This window comes from Anolis carolinensis, chromosome 2 (assembly GCF_035594765.1).
Source record: "Anolis carolinensis isolate JA03-04 chromosome 2, rAnoCar3.1.pri, whole genome shotgun sequence".
NCBI lineage: Eukaryota > Metazoa > Chordata > Lepidosauria > Squamata > Dactyloidae > Anolis > Anolis carolinensis.
This window is the reverse complement of record NC_085842.1, coordinates 223,378,717-223,404,825: the sequence shown is the minus strand read 5'-3', so window position 1 is coordinate 223,404,825 and position 26,109 is coordinate 223,378,717. Positions and strand designations below refer to the sequence as shown.

Here is a 26,109-nt window from a genome sequence, read left to right as displayed (position 1 = left end):
CTTGGCAGGCCTGTGACGAAGAATTAGACAACATCAGTGGAGTCATGCTTCACACAGCCATATCATGCTGGCAGCCATTTCTAGGTCTGGCTGTGCTGCTAATTTTCATGGGCTCCACCATTGGCTGCCCTGCCCGCTGTGAATGCTCGGCACAGAACAAGTCTGTCAGCTGTCACCGGAGGCGCCTGATTGCCATCCCTGAAGGCATCCCCATTGAGACGAAAATCCTGGATCTTAGCAAGAACAGGCTGAAAAGTGTCAACCCAGAAGAGTTCACAGCTTTCCCGCTGCTCGAGGAGATAGATCTCAGTGACAATATTGTTGCCAATGTCGAGCCTGGAGCCTTTAATAATCTGTTTAACTTGCGCTCCTTGCGACTGAAAGGGAACCGTCTGAAGCTGGTCCCTTTGGGCGTTTTCACAGGTCTGTCAAATTTAACAAAGCTAGATATCAGTGAGAACAAGATTGTCATTCTGCTGGACTACATGTTCCAGGATCTACACAACCTCAAGTCTCTTGAGGTTGGGGATAATGATCTGGTTTACATTTCTCACAGGGCCTTCAGTGGACTTCTTAGCCTAGAGCAGCTCAGTCTGGAAAAATGCAACCTCACAGCTGTACCAACAGAAGCCCTCTCCCACCTTCACAACCTCATCAGCCTACATCTGAGACATCTCAACATTAACCATTTGCCTCCATATGCCTTTAAGAAATTGTTCCACCTAAAAAAACTAGAAATAGACTACTGGCCTATGCTGGATATGATTCCTGCCAATAGCCTGTATGGTTTGAACCTCACTTATCTCTCTATCACTAATACCAACCTGTCCACCATACCTTATGCTGCTCTCAAGCACCTGGTTTACCTGACCCACCTGAATCTCTCCTACAATCCCATCAGCACTATTGAGTCAGGCATGCTCTCTGATGTGTTGCGCTTGCAGGAGCTTCATATTGTCGGAGCCCAGTTGCGTGCCATTGAGCCCCATGCATTCCAGGGGCTGCGGTTCCTTCATGTGCTAAACGTGTCCCAAAACCTCTTGGAAACTATTGAGGAGAATGCCTTCCATTCCACCAAAGCCCTGGAGGTCCTATCCATAAACAACAACCCACTTGCTTGTGACTGTCGCTTGCTTTGGATATTACAGAGGCAGCCCACACTGCAGTTCGGTGGCCAGCAACCCCTGTGTGCTGGTCCAGATAGTGTGAAGGAGAGGCCATTCAAAGACTTCCACAGCACTGCCCTTTCTTTCTACTTCACTTGCAAGAAGCCCAGGATACATGAGAAGAAGCTGCAATATTTGGTGGTAGATGAAGGGCAGACAGTGCAACTTCTGTGCAATGCTGATGGTGATCCTCAACCAACTATTGCCTGGCTGACACCACGACGGAGACTAGTCACCACGAAGTCTAACGGAAGAGCTACTGTGCTGGAAGATGGCACACTGGAAATCCGGTTTGCCCAAGACCAAGACAGTGGGCTCTATGTTTGTGTTGCCAGCAATGCAGCTGGGAATGACACCACATCAGCCACCCTCACTGTCAAGGGATTTGTGTCAGATCGTTTTCTTTATGCTAACAGGACTCCTATGTACATGACGGATTCCAATGACACCAGTTCCAATGGGACCAACATCAATACATTTTCCCTGGACCTGAAGACAATACTGGTGTCGACAGCCATGGGCTGTTTCACATTCCTTGGGGTAGTTTTATTTTGTTTCTTACTACTTTTTGTGTGGAGCCGAGGGAAAGGCAAGCATAAAGCCAGCATTGACCTAGAGTACATTCCCCGCAAAAACAATGGTGCTGTGGTGGAAGGGGAGGTTCCAGGACCACGCAGGTTCAATATGAAAATGATTTGATGGCTGGGCTGCTAGCATTATTTATTTATTTATCTCCTCTCCTGTGGCATTCAAACCGATTGAAGATGCTTGGCATGTAGGGATCGCCAGGCTAGAGGCAGCTTCCCTTGGGCTGCCTCAGTGCCAAAAGTGGTACATGGAAACCAGAAAGACTCTCTGAGGTTGTACATTGAAGCCTCTTGTTTTGAGGCTGTGTGTGTGTTAGGGCTTTTTGCAGAGTTGGCATACAGTACTAATTGTTTGCATTGCAAATTTTTTGGCATTCTGGGGATCTCAGTAACGAATCGTCGGCTCATGCTCACAGACAATTGTTCCAAACATTTTCTACCGCTACAAAAAAAAGAAGGAAAAAAACCCTACAGTGTAGGATTTCATATTTAAAGCAAGAGAGAAAGAGAGAGACATTTGTCTACAACATACTCTGCAATGACGTTTGTATCTATAGTTCTCATTTGCTAAAGCCTCGCATCATGCATACCTTCTAGTTGGTTCAGCATCACAAAGTTAATGTGTTACTGTTTTGTTTTTTTAATATACATATTTACTGTGTACATTTTAAAGCAATACAAATTAGCAGTTTTGTTACTTCCGTAGTAACTGACCCAAGTGTGATGTAATTCTTTCCAGAAATACAGCCAAATTCCCAAATCAAACCTCTGTAGCCATCAATGAGTGATGTTATGTAGTGTCAGACCTTACCAGTGTCAGACCAGACCAGACATACAGCCAAATTCCCAAATCAAACCTCTGTAGCCATCAATGAATGATGCTGTCTAGTGTCAGACCTTAAGTCAAAAGAGAATGTATTTAGGATGGTAGACTGCCAATGTCCTGTCGTACAGTGTTCCCTCACTTATCGTGGGGGTTATACTCCAGGACCACCCACAATAAGTGAAAATCCACAAAATAGGGGCACTATATTTATTTTAATATTTATACATTATTTTAGTAGTTATATTTTAAGTCTTTATCAACCAATCGTGTGTTGATAAATCGCCTCCTTCTCCTCCCATTGCCACTTGGGCTCCTTTTCTCTCCCTTCGGCTTCTCCTTCCTCCCTTCCTTAGGCTGTAAATTGTAATTTTGTATGATTTATAATATTCTTTTAGATTTTATTGAAAAACCACGAAACAGAGAATCCGCGAAAAGTGAACCGCGAAGTAGTCAGGGAAAACTGTACTTCTCTTCAGATTATGTACCTAATTTTGATATTGAATGGAATATTTTTAAAAAGTATTTGAGATCATGCTGAACCAGATCTGTAAAAGAGTTTGATGTCCAACTTCCTAACCATTGTTCACATGACAACTGAAAATCACACTTGGATGACAGTCCCTCACCTCTTTTCTCCACCCGCATCCTTCCATTTTTAATTTCTAGTCCATTGTTAAAATGTTAATGTGTACTGGGAAAAAGAACCAAGAAAATGTATTCTGCCATATTCCTAGGGAAAGGCTATCAGCTCTGTGTTTATAAAAGCAAATGAAAACATACAGAAGCCTTGCTGACAAGAGTAGATTTGTCCTGATGCCAATAACCCAGAGTTAGCCATGCATAATAGGATGATATATGCCACTCAACAAAACCTTCCACACTTGATAGCTTCCAAAAGGCCAAAGTACTGCCAAACTACAAGCCACTGTCAGTTTTGTATTTATAGGATGTGTAAAACGATCCACATAATCCTTTGTTGCAGGGTTTTCCTCATACAAATGATCCCTGGCAACATGACCCTATGGAGAGAGAAAAAAAATAGAGGTGCCACTTCAAATTTCAATAATATGAGAGAGCAAAAAAAGGTTTTAAAGGGAAATGCAGCTTCCGCAAAAGTCAGCCCCTCAATTGTGTGTGTGTGTGTGTAAGAGAGAGGGGGGGGGGGAGAGAGAGAGCATCTGTTGTCATGGATTTGGTTATACCTCAAAATAACTTGTAATAGTTGCATATTCCAGGACAAAAATGGCACTTTTTGGGGAAAGTGATACCACCTATCTTATAGTCCTCTTTCATGTTTTCTGAGCAGTTGGATGGATCCAATACTATGTCCTAGCTCCTGAGAAATAGCTGTGTTTGGTCTAAAAATTGTGTCAAGGAAGATTATAGCCAAAGAACTGCTATGAGCTAGGAAATGGGCATTTTGATCACACTGCCTCTAAAGGACTGCAGACATTTTGGAAACCAGTTTAATTTGTGGTACAAGTTCATATTAATTTCTCCTTGTAGTCAGCCCTGAGGTGGTTCATGTGAAGGAAGTAGTGGGATGAGAAGAAATCACTGTGTGAGCTGGCTCTTAGCAATATTTTTTATTTAAAAAAAAACAACCTTGATATGCCCATTTGGTTGTTGTTATAATTTCATGGTAGTGTTGTTGTCAATTTAGTACTTTGCCTTTTCTAAGTATGGAAATGGATAATTCCTGAGAGTGGAGGGCTAGAAATAATATGTGTGGCAAAACCTCACGATGTTTTTATGTATTTATGTTTCTGTTTTTCTTTTCAAAGTCATGCAAAAAAGACACAACGCACTGCACCATAATGCTGGTATGGAGAAATGGAAACGATAGCCTCAGTAGAGACCCTCTGTGACAATGGAATTTGCCTGTCTTTTGACTCAGTATATAATTCAGGGCCCTTCCACACAGCCATATAACCCAGAATATCAAGGCATATATTCCAGTTCAAAGCAGATAATGTGGGATTTTATCCAGCTGTGTGGAAGGGGCCTCAGTGGATTTACTCTAGTTAAAATTAACCATTTGTTCTGATAGTTGTTGACTATCCCAATATTGTAGCTGACAAGAACCCATACATTTGTCTCTTTCAATTTGTGACTGATGATTTTAAAATGATCCTGATGAACTATGAAGAACAATAGTCATGGAATGAGCAATTCTTTGTCTTTGTGTGTGCACATAGAGTTTGTAATATTAGCTTTGAAATAATCCATTTTGCTAATTCTTTGTGTGCTTCAGAAATTAATTTATGGTTGCTATTAGTAGTAATAATCTTTGTTTTGTTCCATTGTTTATGTTGTTAATTATTATTATTTTTAAAAACACAGGTATCCTGAAAAGTGAACTCCCCTTCCATGCAAAATTGCTAGGGCTACAAACCAGAATGGATTTCACTCCAAATGTGAAATAGCACCTTGTCTCTGTTCTTTCATCACCGATTACAGCAGTGGTTCTCAACCTGTGGGTCCCCAGATGTTTTGGCCTTCAACTCCCAAAAATCCTAATAACTGGTAAACTGGCTGGGGTTTCTGGGAGTTGTAGGCCAAAACACCTGCGGACCCACAGGTTGAGAACCACTGGATTAGAGAAAAGAATTGGAGAATGTGTGCAAACTTGCCATTCTCTATGCCAAAAACTGAACAAGTGCTGCCCTTAAAGACAGAATAACCATGATGTTATTTGACCTCCAATAGGAATGGAACAACTACAGGAATGGTCGTCCTTAAGTTAACAGCAAACTGTGAAGTAATTTCTAACATTATTTTAAAAAAATGTACCATGAATTAGTAAAAAATATTAATTAGATATAATCCCCATGCTTCCTGCCTAGGTGTTATATAATCTATAACTTTTTAAAAAGAGAGTTGAGATTTAAGATATTTCTATCAAAATATGTCTATGATTGATTTTTTATTTAATATAAAGAGCGTAGCAATCATGTTGCTTAGGGCTGAGATAGCAAAGCAGTTGTAAGGATTACACATATATTTTTCATTGAATTCCATAGGGGTTTTTCCGTAATCCAAAGGATTTATAATTCAATACAGTAAAAATATAAACTGTGTTATTTATCGTTTTATTTCCTAATGAATACAGAAACATTTGGCCAAATTTGTCAAATATCAGCATAATGTTACATTGGTTATGTATATGTATTTGGATTGCTGTTACTACATCCCATCCTAATTATATTCATGACATGTTTAATGGCAGCTACTACCATTTCACACCCGGACATTCTGGTATGCTATTTGCCATGCATCTGTAGCTTTATGCTACACCATAAAACTTTGTACAATAATACATTTAATAAGAAGAATAAGAAGAATACATTTAATATAGGAAGTGAGTGTACCATTGGACTTCCCTCATGTATACATTTTCTTTGAAATTCAAGATGAGGAGTTGGGAGTAAGGGTACAATAATGGCAGTATATGCTCATGTATAAGTATGGAAATTTTAGTCAATAATTGACCCAAACATTTGAGATGACTTATAAGTACTTAACCTTAACTCATATGAAAAAGAAACCATCCCATTCTCTGATTGAAGTGACAAAAGGCAAGAACCTGGTTTGTCTTGGGAGAACCTAAAAGAGGAATGGACATCTACATTTTCCACTATAGCACTAATTCTGACATTTTTGAATGCCTAGTTGGGAAAATGGTAATGGTAGCAGTTAGGGGTGGTTGGCCCTTCAGAAAGCACTGGTCTTTTATCCTCCCCACATAATGAACCCTGATTTATCAAAATTCATAATTTTGGCCACAAAGCCTGCCCTTGAGTTTTACGTGGGGCTGACTTATACACAAGCATATACAGTATGCCGCTTCTTTCTACAAATCGGTGAGATAATACTGAGAATGGAGCCAGTGATAGTTCCACAGCTAACCATCCAGTAGAGAGGGAAGGAGATCAACGGAGGTAAGGAAGAAGGTCAGGAAAGAAGCACACTGGCCCCACCAAAATGGTTTATGCATCCAAAGGGTCTGGCTGTAGTGTGGGAAGAACACATTGTAGGAAAACTCCATCTAGGTCTCTCCACCAGAGCAGCAAATGGAGGTTTTGCAACTTCTCCAGGTCAAGGTCCATAGCAACCCAAACTACCATGTTATTTTGGCTCATGAGCTGGGAAATCCAGTAAACTCTTCCTATTTGGAGGTTTTTACCTTTCAATTAGACCTCACACTCTGAAATAGATTTCTCATAGAATAAAAGGATCAAGACAACAAATTGCTTGCAAGGTGCTTTTCTGTAACATGCCTCGAGTCACGAGGAGAGGCAAGTAAGAAATTATTATTATTATTATTATTATTATTATTATTATTATTATTATTATTGGATTTTGTATTTTTATATGTTATATGCTTCTCAAGTAGACTATTGAGTAGGTAGAAAGTTTTAAGCTTTGTGAGCATTTCTTTTCTTCTCAAAGTTATTTGATCTCCTTTCACATTACTAATGTAATTGTGAGGTTTTAATAACATTAGATGACCAAAAACCAACCAAACTGTCAAACAAGAACTATTTTAAAGAATAGTGTAACAAGGTTTCTGCTCTGTCATATAAGCAAAACAAGTGAAAAAATAATTCAGTGGCTATTTGAAGGTTTATTTATTTACTTACTTTATTTTTAGCCTTCCTTTCTTCTGATATAGAGACTTATAACTCCTACTGTACTCTACCTGCTTCCTTATAATTATCTGCTTATCCCTTCTTTGTAACTATAATTGTGTACTGATACAGGCTGAGCATCACTTAACCAAAATGCATGGGACCAGACATTTTTATAATTTTGGGAGTTTTTAAAAAAAAGAATATCTGTATTTATATATGTGTGCCTAATAGAATGTCTTGCAGATGGATTAAGAATAAGTCATTAATACAGGCAGTAAGGAATGTATAGTGATACATCTTTTAAAAAATTATGGTAATTCTGGTGTAATATTTGTCTGCTCTAACTTATTTCTGTAGCACTCCATGAGGATGAAGATAATGTATACATTCCTTGTTTAATGTTCATTTGCTCAGCAATATAAATTATACATCCTGTAGACTTTATTTATAAACAAAACATCTTGATTTGCCATGCAACATAACAACTTCACCCATAGGCTGAGGTTTATTTCTCCCAGATATTTCGGTGTATTATACTGCCTTATCCATCCAGCCATCCATTTATCAACTTTCATTCATTGTTTAAAACTCCTAAAATGCAATGAATGAGTCTAGATGCATTGTTTCTATGTATGTTTTGTTTCAGACAGGAGATGATTATGGATTACTGCTGCACCAAGGTTTGAAACTCAGTGATGCCTTTTAGCCCTGGTGAGCAACTCCTATCAGAAAAAAAGTGACTCACAAATTGGTAAAATCAGGGTTTGCCTTGGAAATCTTGTTTTGTTGCGGGACGGGATGAGTTTCAAGTCATGGAGAGCTGAATCTGTGGATACAGAATCCATGGATAAAGTAGGCTCACTATATATGTATAAGAACCCTAACGGTTTTCTGATATCAACTACCTGTTGAGCTTCATTTTTCAGACATACATACTATGAAGTCAGTCAGTCTCATGCAAATCAGTGGACTTCATCACTACATAAAAATAGTTAAGGAGAAGGTTATTCAAAACAAAACTGAATTTTCAATCAGTTGCACGAAAATGCTTAAAAGAGAATTTCAGTTTCTCTAAAAAGAGCAGCAAGATGATGGTAGGACTTTATTTTATGATACAAAGATGAATGGCAATGTTTCTCTATACCAGCATTTCTGTATCAACAGCATTTCTTTTTTTTATCCCTTCTGGCCTTTCTCCCCCTCTTCCTCTTTCTTGTTCTACAGTATTCAAAGCCAACCAAATTATTTTGTCACGTAAACTAGCAAATTCCACAAATACATCTCCCTAGCTTTGACAGGAATCACAATTACCACAAAGATAATAGTTTAACTTTTACTGCCTTTTCACAACAGCAAGGCTGATCCTGCTTATATTGATTAAGCTAAAATGAGTATGGATCACATGGTGAGTACGAGTCTCACTGATAGTCATTTGCTGGATTTGTGGAATCTTGAAAATATTAAAATCTGTGTAGATTCCATCCTTCAGCCATTACAGATGTTTTACAGGGTTTTTTTAATAGTGTCAGGAGCAACTTGAGAACATACTGCAAGTCACTTCTGGTGTGAGAGAGTTGGCCATCTACAGAGACGTTGCCCAGGGGACGCCCAGATGTGTTACCATCTTGCTGGGAGGCTTCCTTCATGTCCCCGCAAACTAGAGCTGATAGACGGGAGCTCACCCCATCTCGCGGATTAGAACTGGCAACCTTCAGGTCAGCAACCCAACCTTCAGGTCAGCAGTCCAGTCGGCACAAGGGTTTAACCTATTGTGCCACCACAGCTCCTACATGGTTCAGCCACTGACAAGTAGTAACTGGACAATATTGTTATCATTGTGTGCTTCCAGGTCATTCCTGATTTCTAGTGAGTTAGGGGTTTTGTTAGAAGAATTTGTCCAAATAAAGTTTGGCCTTGCCTTTCTCTGAAGTTGGGATATTTTAACTTGTTCAGGGTCACACAACGGGTTTTAATCACCAAGCAAGGATTTGAGGCAAGGTCTCCCAATATCCAACAATCACACTAAAACCACTAAACAAGAGCAGCAAGAGCAATAAGTGTAATGACCTAAACAGTAAAGTCTTGATATTGAAAAGTTATCTGTTTAAGGATGTTAAAGGATTATAGGGATAGCGGAACTGGTAACATTTCTGTCACTTCCAAATCAAGCAATATCTCCTTATAACCGGAAATTGTCAAGCTGCAACAGTTTATCCCTATTCCCACTTCTTTTCAGGGCCTTTACGGTCCTACAGATTAACCAGTACATTTTTTGTGTCAAGATACAACTAGGAGCCCTTCCCACAGCACTTTATCCCAGAATATCAAGACAGAAGATCCCACATTATCTGAGTGTGGACTCAGACAACCCAGTTCAAAGCAGATATTTTTTGCCTTGATATTCTGGGATATAGGGCTGTGTGGAAGGGCCCTAGATGTGATATAGGACAGTTCTTCCCAGGCTATCTGTCCAGTGGAGCAGGCGCCATCCTCATATTTGTGTCCATTGGCATCAATTGTTTCTTTCTTTCCTACCTTTTTTCTTCTCTTCCCTTCTTGAAGCTCTCTTGGGACTAGCACCCAAAGGCATCAGGACTGGCACTGGTCTGTGAACCACCTCTTTGATTAGGACTGATAGGGAAAACTTATGGTTCCCTTGTTTTTAAACAAATAATTGCAGTAGATTCTAAACTGGATTAGAAAAATGTTCTGGGAAGGGGTTTAACTCTTTTTCCAGTGCTTTGTGACAAACATTCCTTCCTTTCTTCAAGCTGCTACATATCCCTTGTGGGAAAACCCATAAGCATCAGTGTCAAACTACATGTTATGTCTCCCCAACTCTGCAAGGAGCTGTTTGAGATGTATGGTTTAAATGGAAAATTGATGTAGGGTATAGAGTTCCTTTCCACATTGCTTTGGATAAACAGGGACCTGTGGCTTGTCAAAGCTACACAGGGAATACTAGCTGCAAATAAGTTGCAGCACATACAGCCTGGCTCCTAGCTTTTGCTTCCTTTTCCATTGCTTGCATTGACATAGAATATTGAGACTGGCATTAAAGGAAACAGGAAAAGCATTTGAAATAAGCAAAATGTTGTTAGAAAATCAGGGAGAAAAAACAACAAATAGATAATTAAAAATATTAATAATACAATAAGAAACAGGAGATGTAAGCAACAGAAGCCTATCAGTTATACAATAAAAGAAAAACATCAAAACTTATATTGCATACGCTTCCAAGTGTCTCAGTTTGGCAAGGACAGTCCCGGTTATTTTTTGGTCATCTCACTTATAACACATTAGATTTCTGCACAATCATCCACACACCCTAACCCATAACTAAACAGTACTATTACAGTTTGAATATACCTTATCTAAAATCTTTGGGACCAGAAATGTTTTGGATTTTGGATATTTTTTTTCAAATTTTGGAATACAGTAGAGTCTCACTTATCCGAGCTAAACGGGCCGGCAGAAGCTTGGATAAGCGAATATCTTGGATAATAAGAAGGGATTAAGGAAAAGCCTATTAAACATCAAATTAGGTTATGATTTTACAAATTAAGCTCCAAAACATCATGTTATACAACAAATTTGACAGAAAAAGTAGTTCAATACGCAGTAATGTTATGTTGTAATTACTGTATATACGAATTTAGCACCAAAATATCATGATATATTGAAAACATTGACTACAAAAATGGCTTGGATAATCCAGAAGCTTGGATAAGCGAGTCTTGTATAAGTGAGACTCTACTGTACCTGTATTTGCATATATGTACATAATGTAATATCTCGGGAATGAGGCCCAAATGTAAAGATGAAATTAATGTATGTTTCATATATGCATAGCCTGAAGGTAATTTTATACACATTTTTAATAATATTGTGCATGGCACAAAGTTTATGTACGTTGAACCATCAGAAAGCAAATATGTCAGTTTCTCATCCAGCCATGAAGATAAATTTGGATTTTTGAGTATTTTGAAAATCTGGATAAGGTACGCTCAGCCTGTATAACTAGAACAATTAACCAAATTAAACATGTGTTAATTGTCACTTCCAGCATGTAATTTTGAACTATTTCTATCTCCTTTATTATAAAATCAACAAATCTTGAGTTAATAATAGGACTATGTTCTCCTTTAAATATAACTTCTACATGTCATTCAATTTTACTTATGTTTAACATAGGTTGCTGAGAGTTTTCTGGGCTGTATGGCCATGCTCCAGAAGCATTCTCTCCTGACATTTCACCCACATCAATGGCAGGCATCCTCAGAGGTTGTGAGGTCTGTTGGAAACTAGGCAAGTTATATATCTGTGGAATGTTCAAGGTGGGAGAAAGAATTCTTGTTTGTTTGAGTCAAGTGTGAATGTTGCAATTGACCACCTTGATTAGCATTTAGTGGGCTTGCCGCTTCAAAATCTGGCTGCTTCCTGCCTGAAGGAATCCTTTCTTGGGAGGTGTTAGCTAGCCCTTATTATTTCCTATTTGGAATTAACATCTTAAGAATTACTTCTAATCCCCATATTCCCCAAGCTCCATTCTTTTTTTAATTAAAGTTAAAATTTTAATTTTAGTTAAAGTTATTAATTCATCCATCTTCTTTTCCGTCTCTTCTCAAATCTTTATTTATTTATTTATTTCCAGCATTTATACCGCGCCCTTCTCACCTGAGGGGACTCAAATCTTTCCTCTAGTCAAAGTTATTAATTTATGTATGTATGACAATATAATTCATTCCTTATTGTCTTCTCACAAAATTACATCTCTGGTTAAATGCTTAGGCCTGGCATCCCATAAATCCAAACTGAAAGTCTTGTCCAATTCATATAGTCATTTTAACAATTGTGCCATTGCTTCTGAAATCTTTTCATAGATAGCATCCTTTTATTATTGTTTTTTTAATCTCACAAAAACTCAAGGCTTATTCATGTTTTTTAAGTTCCAGCAGGACTATCGTGTCTAATCTTGCTCTCTGTCAAGATCCCATTTTCTAGTCACCTCTTGAATTTTCCAGGTTTTCTCTTCCAGATTAACCATCATTTCATTCCCCTGTACCAGTGTCCTTTTTATGCCTTTTAGTTCCCTCTTTAGATTTTGGTACCCAACTGTTTTGTTTCCATTTTCAGCTGGTTCCTCATTAATCTGATCTCTTTCAGAATTGCTTGGATCACTAAAGCTCTTCTATATCTTTGCTTGAAAGTTTGGCCAATCTTTGATCTAGTTGAAGCTGCCATTCTGATAACTCTTTGACAGCTGTCAAAGCTCTCATTCAAAAGAACTCCCCCCCCCCCCCGCTAGTTATTCTTCTTGGCTAGCAGGAACCTGGACAAATGTTGTTCTCTTTTCAGTTATGGGATTGTTTCTCCTTGCTCTTTTACCCAGATGTAGCTTTCCTCCATTTATCTAGGTTATATCTTGCAACATGAGCATACCATGTTCTGCCTGCTGCTAAGGTAAGCAAAGGATTAACCCTTTTTCACCCTTTTTGTTTCAGATGGTTTGCTGTTCTATTGTTCTTAAAATTTCTAAAAGTTCTGTGCTTTTAAAAAAATTAATGGAGTTAAATCTCATATTATTTGTTTGTGTTTTGTTTTCTTAAGCTGCACTTACAACAGCACCCATATTTTCCCCAGCCTTAAATTGGAGGGGTTTTATTCACTATTCTTTTGTAGAAATGTAGAAGGAGGAGTTATACAGCACTTGTTCTCTGGCAAACTTATGTTTCACTGTTTTGTGAATTAATTAAGAAAGATGGATTTGTGGTGATTTTAAGAAAGAGGGCTGCAACCTGGCAGGGAGCTTTTTTCTTGTTACCGTCCTTTTCACCTGCAACTAGGGACACTTTTGTGTTCTTTCTCTCACTAGGAAAGGGAGTCCATATGTTATGTAATTGTTTCTATGAATCTCCTGCAGCCCGATACAATATCTGTGGGCCCAATGTTTCCAAAATCATTATTTCTCCATATCCAGCACTCGTCACTTGGTGAGCTCACCAAACAACCATGCAGCTTGATGCCATTTCAACCTGGTCCACTATTAACTTTTGAAATTGTCTGTTAACATCAGTGGTTCCCAACCTTTTTTTGACCAAGGACCACTTATCCAGGGACCACTTGACCAGGGACTACTTTGACCAGGGACCACTCTCCAATGTTAGTACCAAAAGGGTTACGAATCTGTTTTTGGTCAGCTTTAGATTTGGTTTAGTTATTTGGGGTACTGTTTCAGAAAACTGCATTGGATACACCACACCATCTCTAGTTTCTAATACAGAACATATGCCATCCAGTAGTCACCATCTGCTCGCCCACAGAAAATCATGTTTAATAATCTAGAGCTGATATTCTCCACTTTATTTCAGGTCTCATGGCCCATGGGTGGACCATGGCCCACAGGTTGGGAACCACTGATTAAAATGAATGATCCCTACTATTTTTCCAAGATGATACAATAGTCTCTGTTGGTAAGACTAAAGGAACAATATTTGCAGTTCCAACATTCACGTGTATAATACATTTGGCATTCCTGTTCAATCCACCCCATTTTGGCTGGCACTGAATCTACTCTAATCATACATTCACTGTCACAAACGTAATATAAACCCTGTCTGTGGTGGAAATACACCAGCTTAAGTAAGAGAGAAATTATACAAGTCATGATTGATTGTGTTGCAGGGTTAAAGACTGAATAAACACTTTGGGGAATAACACATGTTAATGATACCAAAATTAATTATATAGCTGGTAACTGAGGAAGATAGAGGATATTTCAAAGTCACCTTGACAATTTAGATATTTCCTGTCTTTAAATATTAATAAGAATAAGCCAGTTGTATATTCTGAGCAATAGAGATGGGTTTTTATCATTTTGTTTGTATGATTTTTGTTTTCTTGTTTTTCTTCCAGTACTCTGGTTTCAATTGATTTTTTTTTTTTTTGCTCATGTAATGATCTTTAAGGTTTCAGATATCTATCACTGGAAATTTCCATTGGCTCCCAGAGTATATATACATACATGCACAGATAGTATGTAAACGTATGTGCATTTACATAATACCGTTATATATTTTACTAGTTGTGCCCGGCCACGTGTTTCTGTGGCTGATGGGAATCATTTGTTGACCAGTTGGAATAGCAGTGAATAGCCTTGCAGTCTTAAAGTCTGGGTGTTTTCTCCTTACGTGAATCCTTGTTTGGTGAGCTGGAATACAATGGAATAGGTTTGCTGCTTGGAAGGCTGGGTACTTGCGTTGTAGGGAAATGGTTTTTTAGCCAATTTGAATGGCACTGAATAGCCTCGCTGTTTCAAAGACTGACTGCTTTCTACATAGGGGCATCCTTTCTTGGGCAGGCTGAATGAGACGAAGTAGCCTCATGGCTTGAAACCCTGAGGGTGTACTATGAAGGGGAAATCTTGCTTGGTTAGGCTGAACAGCACTGAATAGCCTTGCTGTTTGGAAGCCTGGTTGTTTCCTGCCTGGGGGAATCCTTCGTTGGGAGGTGTTAGCTGGCCCTGTTGGTTTCCTGTCTGGAATTCCCATTTTCAGAGTGTTTTCTTTATGTAATGTCCTGATTTTAGAGATTATATTGTTGCTTCCTGCCTGGGGGAATCCTTTGTTGGGAGGTGTTAGCTGGCCCTGTTGGTTTACTTTCTGGAATTCCCATTTTCAGAGTGTTTTCTTCATGTAATGTCCTGATTTTAGAGATTATATTGTTGCTTCCTGCCTGTGGGAATCCTTTGATGGGAGGTGTTAGCTGGCCCTGTTGGTTTCCTTTCTGGAATTCCCATTTTCAGAGTGTTTTCTTTATGTAATGTCCTGATTTTAGAGATTATATTGTTGCTTCCTGCCTGGGGGAATCCTTTGTTGGGAGATGTTAGCTGGCCCAGTTGTTTCCTTTCTGGAATTCCCATTTTCAGAGTGTTTTCTTTATGTAATGTCCTGATTTTAGAGATTATATTGTTGCTTCCTGCCTGGGGGAATCCTTTGTTGGGAGGTGTTAGCTGGCCCTGTTGGTTTCCTTTCTGGAATTCCCATTTTCAGAGTGTTTTCTTTATGTAATGCCCTGATTTTAGAGATTATATTGTTGCTTCCTGCCTGGGGGAATCCTTTGTTGGGAGATGTTAGCTGGCCCAGTTGTTTCCTTTCTGGAATTTAGAGGCCTCCATCTTTAAAAAAACTAAACCAAAACATTGCGGCCTGGGGGCCTCCCTCCTTGGGGCCAGGGCGTTTCCCGGCCTTGAGGCGTTTATCTCCAAAAGAAAATAGTTAAAAGAAACGAAACCTTGGTCCTTGCGGCCTCTCTCCGGCCTGGCGGGAGGCGGAGGTGGATCTTGGGGGGGGGGAAGGTTTGGGCTCCGGCTCTCTCGTGGCCGGGGCCGCCCTGAGGCCTGCGGGGCACGGAGGAGGCTGCGATGGTCTTCATGGGGAGGGGGGGCCTTCAGCTCTGCAGGCCTCCACATCCCAAAAAAAAGAAAAAGAAAAGAAACCTTGGGGCCTCACGGCCTCGGGAGGCTGAGGTGGGTCGGGGGGGGCTCCCTCCGGCCTGTGGCGCATGGAGGAGGTGGCGCTTGGGGGGGGTTGTTCCACGCCTGCTGGGGCCCCGCCACGGCCTGACAATTTTTACTCCGCAGCCCCGCCGCATGGAGGCCCCTCCTCCGACCACCATGGGGCCTTCCAGCCAGGCTGACGGCTGGGGTTTTAAGGTCCCATGGAGGTTTTTGATGGGATTTTTTATTGTATCAACCTAGAGGCGTGGATGATGGGTTGTGTTGTCCAATTTCAATTTTGGGAGGCCTGTAGTTTAGTTGTTTTGCTCGGTGCCGCGATTCCATCACTCTTTTATATATATAGATTTCAAAAGCACTACAGAGAGATGGCCAACCAACCTCTCTTCATAGACTTCTAGTAAAAGTGAACTCATCACCTTCTAAGGAAAGCTATTTCACTGTCCAGGTTTACCCTCAAGATGTTATTGCCACTGAAAACTACTGCCATTGAACTGTACTTCCATAACGTAACATAAATATATAGTCTTTTCCAGCTTCCCTTCCCTTTTAGAAATAAAGGAGGTTGCACTTTACGCTGCCAGACTTTATCACTCCACAGTGTACAAAGTCCCTCTGGTAGCCTCCCACACCAAGGAGATCTGTCACAAATATCAATATCAACTGTCTCAGCAGTGACCACTAATTTGCAGCAATGAATCAATTGTAAATTGTGTGAGTTATATGAATTACAGCCCACTGGAAAGGCAAATCTTCTGCACTTCTTCCCATGGATCCTCATCACTAATTTGACTTGGAAAAGAAGGCAATATTCTGACACATCTCCCCATCTGTAAAACAAAACACAAAGGTATAGGCCTCTTGAATAATGGGAAGTGATACAAATAATGTATATGTTAATACACTATATTATTTTTCAATTTTTTAAAATGAACTCATCACAAGTATTGGGACATACTTGCACACCTAACATAAAAGACTTTCTTGTTCTCAAATTATATGTTTAGTTCGTAAGGCACTATGTCAGAATTCAGATTCCCCACCAGAAAATTCAGTTTTCTACAAAAATATTTTCCTTCAAAATTTGGTGACAGATAGCTTGATGAAGGAATAAGTAGAATGGCATTATACTTTAAATACCAGGATGCCTTTCCATTGGCTAAACTGGATATACTAGAGCACTGCTCCTTAACTGTGGGTCCCAACTCCAGATCGGGTCTCCTTAGCTCAATATTGGGGTCCCAAACAAATTGGCAACAGTAAAGGTTTTCTGAATGGCATCTAGTGGCTGTTTCAGACATTTACAAGAATCTATTGCATAGTGGACTCTGCAGATGTTTCAGCTATATTTCAGTAACAGGAAAATCAGCCTGTTTAACAAGCCTTGCAAATGCAGTAAATTTTTTAATACTTATATACTTCTACATATATTGGGTCACCATCCATGCAGCCTAATACCAAAGTAATCAATGGATAGTCTTGCATTCATGACATCGCTGAACAAAACAGGACCCATTGCTCTTATAATTAAGGAATAATACGCTTTTTTCATTTTTCTTCCATGGTACTCAAATGCTTTTCTTTGCAACTGTTTTAATGTTCGCTATTGTTTTTGTGGCACAGTCCTTTCTCTTGGTTAAAAAAAGAATAGGGAAAAAGAAAGAAATACTCAAATGCAATCAGAAAAACCTCCAGATTAATAAACTAGTGAATTAAACTTGCCAGCTACCAGAGAGGAAATATTCTTCTCCAAACTAGAGTTCCAGTGTCTCCATATATATAAACATAAGAAGATTGGAATCCTCATTACAATTTAAAGTTATACATGTGGAGCTTGGAAAATACTCATTTCGCTTTGTTAACGTAGCACTTTTGCTTCTTAGGAGAGTTCTTTTTAAAGACTTCAATTCACTGCCAAGGGATTTCAGATTTCAGTTACATAAGATGTGTTACTGGGTTACCTACATGCAAATGCCCCAAAAATGAATAGGCAATTATGTGGTAGCAACCTAGAACCTAATGAGCAGGCTGCCTCTGATCTGGATTTGCTATTGAATTGACAGTTTAGCATTGATGTAGGCTAATAATTTATAGCTCATTTACTAGTCACATATGCGAAGCCGTATTTACATAAAGCCAATATACAATAAAGAAATCACCGCTGCCATATCCATAAAATTTGACTTCATAAACAGACTGTGATTGTAAGAGAAAACTCAAATCAAATCAGGCTCATTAAGGATTAGAAGGTGCACATTTTAAACTTCAGGAAAGCTTCAAATTGTCTCTGAAACAAACCTAGATAACTTGTGTTCTTCTTATTATGTTGGACTGCAACCATCCTAATTTGATAGGAATAGTCTTGGTTAATGCTCTATCATCCCGTTTTTTTCAGCTGCTTTTAAAATGTTCCAGTTTTTCTCACCCCCTCCCACTTTCAACCTTATTTAAATTCCAAAATGCAAAAGGTGGTTTGCTCTCAATTAGCCCAACACTGAACAAAGAAGAGGAGAGGGTGGAATATTTCCCTTCCCAGTTAACTCATAACTGCTTTGCTGTCTTTCGAGTCTTCTTCATTTTTAACTCCTGCCATCTTGACCACATTCTGATGTTACTTGACTACTTGTCTCAGTTTTCCCCTGGGAAAATTTGGATGATATAGGACTGCAAGATCTATCAGCTCTGGCCAGCGTTGATGAGGAATACTAGGAGTTGTGGTTGCAGTCCAACAACCTCTAAAGGGCAACAAGCCACCCCTTTCTGCTCTATAAGGTCTACCAAGATTTTTTCAAGTCAGTCTGCTTCAGTAATTTGTTCTAAAGCTCTGTGGTCAACACTGAAAAATGACTGCACTTATTTTTTGTCAGGGTGACTTTTTACAGGAGAGAACTCATAACAGGGCTCATTTGCCATTCAACAATCCCGTAACCAAGAGGCCATTGAAACACTCATGTTAAGTCCTGTTCTCATATAACCTCTGAGTAAATATTTGGAGCTCTTTTAGTTCAACGTTGCACATAATACACAATGCAAGTGCAGTATCCCCAATAGATTGCCATTGAGTTTCTTTTCAAATGCCCCACGGAATGAAAACCCCACATTTTCTGAGGCATTTCATTCCACTGCTCAAGAAGCAATTTAACTTTTAGGATATTCCTCACAGATATGGGAAAATGCAGTTCTTCAGGTTTAGAGATCCCTATCGTTATTATTGAAATTAGACTTAATCAATACCAAGTTTTTAAAATTACATTTCAAGCATGTTCTATTTATGCCACCTTAGAAATGCATGTCCTACCACCATTTTCAGTACAGTGTTCCCTCACTTATTGCAGGGGTTAGGTTCCAAGACCACCCACAATAAGTGAAAATCCAAAAAGTAGAGACGCTATATATACATTATTTTAGTAGTTATACACTATTTTAAGTCTTTATAGACCATTAGTGTGTTGATAAATCGCCTCCTTCTCTTCTCGTTGCCACTTGGGCTCATTTTCTCTCCATTCGGCTTCTCCTTCCTCCCTTCCTTAGGCTTTAAATTGTAATTTTTTATGATTTATAATGTTATTTTAGAGTTTATTGAAAAACAGCGAATCCGCAAAAAGAGAACCGCAAAGTAGTGAGGGAACACTGTAGTTAGCAATGTTTGTTTCCGTTATAATGCCCAGCCTTCCTCACCACCGGTTGTGGCTGATGGGAATCTAGGACAAAAATGAATACAGTAGAGAACAAGTGACATGAATGCATGGGTTCATATGTATGTGCGTGCTCGGTTGTTGTGCATTTGTGTTAAACATGCTACCTCTGTTACTAGAGAGAACCATTCCTTTTACCCATTCTTGTGATAAGGTTTAGTGTTTCCTCTCTCCTTTGCTCAATGCAGAGATTGTGCTGGCAATAAGGAATCTCAACCCACGTAATTAAGAAGGAAGTAACAAGATAGGGCCAGCCCCAGTCTGATAACAATGAGGGAATGTAAATGAATCTTTTACAAAAGGAGATGTGACGTGGGCCGCTTAACACCTTGCCTGAGTACCTGGGGCTCTGTATTTGAATTGCTGGAGTTGGATCAGTAATTAATACCTGAGGGATTCATTTAGCTCGTTAGAGCTCTAATCACCAGCTGGAAGGGGCTTATTTACCTCATCTCTTTCAAAGAGGGAACTTCTATTTTGTTCTAAGCTGTTTTCCAAGTACTTTGCTTTTTGTGTTATCCAAGAAACACATGAGATGACACAAGTCCTGTCATAGCCATTGTCTCTTTCTCACATATATAGAGATCGGGTGGGGGAATCTGCAATGCTAGAAATTCTAATCTATTCTTTTTGGTACAAGCTATTAGCTGAGCTTATAAAAACTAGCAGGTTACATCCATTATGCAAAGTTTGCCTATCGCTGAGAAACAAACGGCGTTTTCTCTTTTAAAAGATGGCCATGTTTTATACAAGTCAGTGCAATGCATCTCCTTTAATGCCCTCTTGGGACTTCTTCCTCTGAGCAGGGAAACAAGCAATGGCATGTAAAGAGTTTATCGCAATGGAGATAGCCTTTTTGATTTACAAGGACAAATATTTCATGTGTCTGTTTAGTGATTCCTGGGAAAGTTGGCAAAGAATTTCAGATAGAAGCACTCTCCCTTCAATACCTGCTGTTTGGTGGGGAAAGATGGCACAGTTGCCAAATATCTCTCTTATATTCGGTTTGGTTATTTGGGGTGCTAATTCAGAAAACTGCATTGTATAGACCACATCAGCTCTATTTACTGATACTGAACATATGCCATCCAGTAGTCGCTATCCGTTCACCCACAAAAAAACATATTTACTGGCTGATGTGGTCTATCCCATGCAATTTTCTGAATTAGCACCCCAACAAACCCTAGGAACAGGCCTAAAAACGAAGACACCAAGGCGACCCCACTCCCAGGCATCACATGGAACAGCTCCGCTCGGGAGGGGAGGGGGAAGCAGAAGAGAAGCAGCAGTCAGGAGGCTTAATGTCATGCCTTTCATGAGTAGTCAGCTTCTCCCTTGCTAACATCCCCTTGGCCTCGACACTATAAGAGGGTTTTGAGAGACCAGTCACTCTTGTTGCAACAGTATAATAACAGTGTGGCCACAGACCATATTTCAGTTCTTGGGAACCACTGGTGGTCTACCGATCACAGGTTGGGAACCACTGGTTTAGATCAATATAAATATGAAGTTTTCTGCGAATAGCAGGTGATGATCTCTTCTCTTTCACTTTCTGTGCTCTTAGTGCAGCTACCAAAACTATTTATTTCATTTATTTTATTTAATAAATTTATTTATTTAATACATTTATTTTATTTAATAAATGTATCAATAATTTCTTTCCTTAATCGAAATTCCTAGAGATATATAAATCAATTGTAGGGAGGAATGAAAGCATTATATTACCTTAGAAAATCACTTTGTAGCTGCACATAAATTACATTCTTGTAACTAACATCATATATTCTTCGGGCCCAACTGTCTCCACGTGACAGATTCTTCCATCATTACATGCCAAGCCTATAGATTTGTACATTCAACAATTGTAATATAATCCTGCACATGATTCAAAGAATTGTTCATAGCCAGAATTAAGAAATATTATCTTTTCAGATTGCAATCAATATAAAAGTTATATTTTTCTGATTTGTGTTCAAACTGAAAAAAGAGTATTTTTCCCATTTCTGTTCAGAACAATTTACACCTGGTTATATTGTTCTGAATCTGTCCTGGAATTATACTATTGGCTTGCCCTTCTGAGATACTAATTGAGATCTGAACTGAGTTTCTGGCTGGACAGACCAAATGAGTTTAAGTTGGATGTGCTCTGCATATTAAGATTGTGTTGGAAAGGCATCAAATTAATAACAACTGTTATGTTATTTTATTAACTATGTATTAATTGATTAACTATAACTCTCAAAATCCCCAGTTCTCTCATAATTTAAGACCATTTCATTAGTCATGGTCAACTAACACATGAACACATTCTGGCCTTTTCAAAGGAGTTGTGTGGCAATGATTCCTTCATCCTTCCATCTTCCTAAATGGATGGTACATGGTAACAATCCATTTGCTAGCCTCAGTCTGGTACATCCTATAAGCTTAACTCTAATATATTTATGACCAGAATCAATATAGTTTCACATATTTAGCAGCATGCTAGACAGGAATAATCTTGATATAGGAATACTCCTCTTCCTACTGAATTGTTTCTTGCCTTATACTCTGTTTTATATCTTGCATGGCCCACAGTCCCCTTTGTCACCACCTTATTTTTTTTGTGTCAGGAGCGACTTGAGAATTGGCCATCTGCAAGGATGTTGCCCAGGGGAGGCCCAGATGATGTTTTTACCAATCTTGTGGGAGGCTTCTCTTATGTCCCTGCATGGAGCTGGAGCTCATAGAGGGACCTCATCCGTGCTTTCCCGGAGTTAGATTTGAACTGGGAACCTTCATGTCAGCAACCCAACCATCAAGTCACCAGTCCTGCCGGCACATGGGTTTAACCCACTGTGTCACCAACTCACCAACTTACTGGGAATGCTTCCAAAACTCCTTTTCTGCCTATCCCTTCCAAAAAAGAAAATGTTGCTTTGCCCTAATAATTTCTAAATCTCTATGTTAAATACTCCAGTGACCTCCTGCACCATTTGGCATCAAATACAGTGACAGTGAGAACTCTGGTGGTAGCCTTTAAATTTCAGTAGCAGTAGAATGACTTCCTGTGGGTTTTAGGCTGGCAACATGACCCTTTGGCATCAGGGGGTGACACCTTGCTTTATACAAATGTCTCATGCATCTAGCTCCTCCAGTGCTGCAAATTAACATTGAACCTATGTGCTGATGACAATTGATACTGTTCAAATTTTAGGGTTTTTCTTTTAATGAATGAGAATGTTATCAACTTGAAGATTATCAATGTGATTTTGAGGATCCATACTGAATGTCCCCACTTTCATTTCATTTCATATGGGAGAAAACATTTACTAGTAGATATTTGTAGACTATGGCTTAATGCTATTTTCATCTCTAATAAATAGAGTAAGAAATTGTGAACAATATCAAGCATCCAGTTTCCTAAAAAGAAGCAGCCACATTAATGTTTGATTCAACTGCAAAGCCAGATTGAAAATAAGACACTTACCTAAATCATTGGATAAGAGAGAAATATGGCTAGATGAGGGAGTTCTGCTTGTATGATGTGAAATGTTCTCAGTTTCCTCTTCTCCACACTATTGGTACACCTCAATTGAGAGATAGCAACCATGTGCAGACTTCATGCTTTGCAGCACAGAAAGTGACAGGTTCTGTCCTTGATATCATCAGGTAGGTCTGGAGAATAGTATCTGAGTGCCATCTTGAGTCTGTTATAATACCTAACCAGCTAGACCAATTGTCTGTCTTGTTACAAACCAGAAGGGCTAATAGATATTTGTATGTACTAGCAACTGTGATAGATTTATTTATGAGATTTGTGAACTATCTTTATGTTAGTAGTTCCCCATGTAGTTTCATACAACTGCTTTTGAAACATAGAACAGCCTTCATATTCTTGCATCCCAAGTGGCTAGCCCATGTGGCCATTTATTGTATTGGCTGTAAGAGAAAGAGAAGTGACTGGGTGTTACCCCACAAAGCTTTATAATTTGCCATCTCCCGGGTTTTTGTTTTTTTTTTAATTTCCTGTCTAGAAATTACATACTGGTTTTCCCTTTGCTCTACCTATCTTCGTGGTCCTCTGAGACAGTTGGTAACTTAAACACCCACTTCTGCCATAGAGAACCACCAAAAGTGATGCCAAAGGTTGACAACAACTATAGAAATGTCCAGAATCTTTATGTGCAGTAAACATCATTTTCTGTGCAGAAAAATAGAAAATGATTTCTACACAAAAATAATTGTATTCCCTGAACACGAACAGCATTTTAATGTAAGAAATTGTTGTCTTCAGTATAGAATATCCTATAGTTTGGGAAAATTCTGTTTCATGTGTAAAAATACCATAGCTGGGGACTTCTTCTGCACACAATCTTCTCATGTCTTTTTTTTTTTACACAGAAAAAATATATTGTAAATAACAGTGTATTTTGTGTAGAATTAGTACTAATTGCAAGAATAGTTGTGCATCTAGGATTTTCCTTGCCAGGATTGTTTGACAATCAAGAAGAACATTTTAATTTTGTTATATATATATATATATATATATATATATATATATATATATATATATAGAGAGAGAGAGAGAGAGAGAGAGAGAGAGAGAGAGAGAGAGAGAGATGGAGAGAAGCGGGAGAGAAGCTGTAATCCTTCCGGGGGACTAGTATCTTTGGAAGTGGTCTTATGTCTGTCATAATTAAAATTGGGTGTTTCTATAATGCCCATATATAGTAAGAGGCTGCTCTTGTGTTATTTTATGAAACAGCTAGTAAAGTTGTTGTTTTTTTCGTGTCAGGAGCAACCGGAGTTGCTTCTGGAGTGAGAGAATTGGCCGTCTGCAAGGACGTTGCCCAGGGGACGCCCGGATGTTTTGATGTTTTACCATCCTTGTGGGAGGCTTCTCTCATGTCCCCACATGGAGCTGGAGCTGATAGAGGGAGCTCATCCGTGCTCTCCCCGGGTGGGATTCGAACCTGGCAGCCTTCAGGTCAGCAACCCAACCTTCAAGTCACGAGGCTTTTATCCCCAAGGCCACCAGAGGCTCCAGCTAGTAAAGTGGCTGATGTGCATAAGAACAAATGCACAATGGGATCAATACTCAACGGGTTCAATGTACATTGGTCCCGAAGTACATCAGGACTGCTGTGTATCACAATGCCAGCTACTAGCTAGTAGGGACCAAAGGCATTGGTAAAGTCTGTTGTGTGCATCTTGTTATTGTCCTGTTATGCATCTTCACTAGCACAGGTTTTTAGTGAATCTCTTATATAGACACAAAAAAGGCATGATGGAGATTGTGATAGAGGATTCTGGACATTATTTCCATCCCTGTAAAGACTACAGTACTCCCAAATTTATGTATGAGTTTTTCCGACGCAGCCCACAAAAATAATGATGATTTCAATAAAAAGTTATCATTCAAAACCCAGTGATGTTGAAGCACAAGAGACAAGGTTAAAATTAATCCTTCCAATATTTTGGAGTTTTCAGGTAATATTTAAATTCAAATAAAGAGAAGGCTTGGTGATCTTACTAGGACTACAATTGGAGGAGCTATCTCCCAGGTTGTCACCCACTCCATCCAATAAGAAGTGATCCAGTCATAAACAGTTTAATCTTTCTATCAGCTGCTCATGGAAGGCTTGTTCAGTGGTACAAGGCCTTAGATGAGTGTTACTACAGAATAAAATCCCAGGAATCACTGCAAACCAGCAAACCCCTTTGTCCTTCTCAAGACATGATTCCTCTCATACTATTGTGCCTCCTCTTGTTTTCTGTCATGGAAGTTCCTTACTGGGGGCTAGCATACAAATGGGCTAGAATATCCAAAGTTGCATGATATCAATGGATGATAGTTACAGAAGGGTCTCAGTTTTGACGTGTCAGGAAACTGAGCTTTCCAAAAGGTGAACATAAGAGGGAGTTACAAATTTTGCATGCAAAATGGGTACGCAGTACTGCCCATTTTCAAGAATCTTGTGAAGATAATGATCAATTAAAGACCACACTTCAAGACTGAATTATATGAAGCAACCTCAAATGCCAGGGGTATGAAAAGTATTTTCTCCATTATTATCCACAGGGGGAGATGTCTGAGCAAATACTAACCAAGGAATGAATAAACATGCGATGTAATAGATATTAAGATAATAAGCAAACTATTCATAGGGGAAAGGGATATTTTAAAAGCATCCTTTATTATGCTGTGAAGCAAAAGTGAGCATGGAGACTGACTGACATACTTTATTGTGAGGGTTTTATTCGTTTCGGTCTGCCAGCCCTATCACTACCTGTGTTGTTTCAGTGAAAGGAATACTTTGCTGATTTCCCACAGGAAAGAATTCTAAACACTGCCCTTTCCTTCACTGGTATTTTTAATTTTGTTTTTAATCGAGTATTGGCTGATCAAAAGAACAACCACCATACTAGGAAGCTTTTCCTCATTTTTCCCTTTCAGCTAATGACATCTGCTTTTCACTAAAAGCCGTTTTAATTGTACCATTGTTCTGCTAAAGCCCTATTGTCTGTGTCCTTCAAAACTGTTGGTTATTAAAATGACAAAAAAAGCTGAAAAGCACATTGTTGTAATTGATTTGTATGTTTGAATTGTCTTACCAGAAAACAAGGTTATGAATTTCATCTGTTGAGACGCAAAAATTAAAAAAAATACTTTCCTACAAAATAAAAGGTTAATAAAAATAAAATAA

The 26,109-nt window shown here is 39.0% G+C and overlaps 1 protein-coding gene across 2 annotated transcripts in view; it reads left to right on the top strand.

Moving 5' to 3' along the window:
- lingo2 (leucine rich repeat and Ig domain containing 2) overlaps positions 1–26,109 on the top strand; it is an 867,433-nt gene extending 841,324 nt beyond the window's left edge. For both annotated transcript variants that reach the window (XM_016991077.2, XM_016991080.2), the window contains one exon: positions 9–26,109. In XM_016991077.2, the coding sequence (XP_016846566.1) occupies positions 45–1,865 (1,821 nt within the window). In that variant the 5' untranslated portion in view covers positions 9–44 and the 3' untranslated portion in view covers positions 1,866–26,109. The remainder of the gene's footprint in view (positions 1–8) is intronic.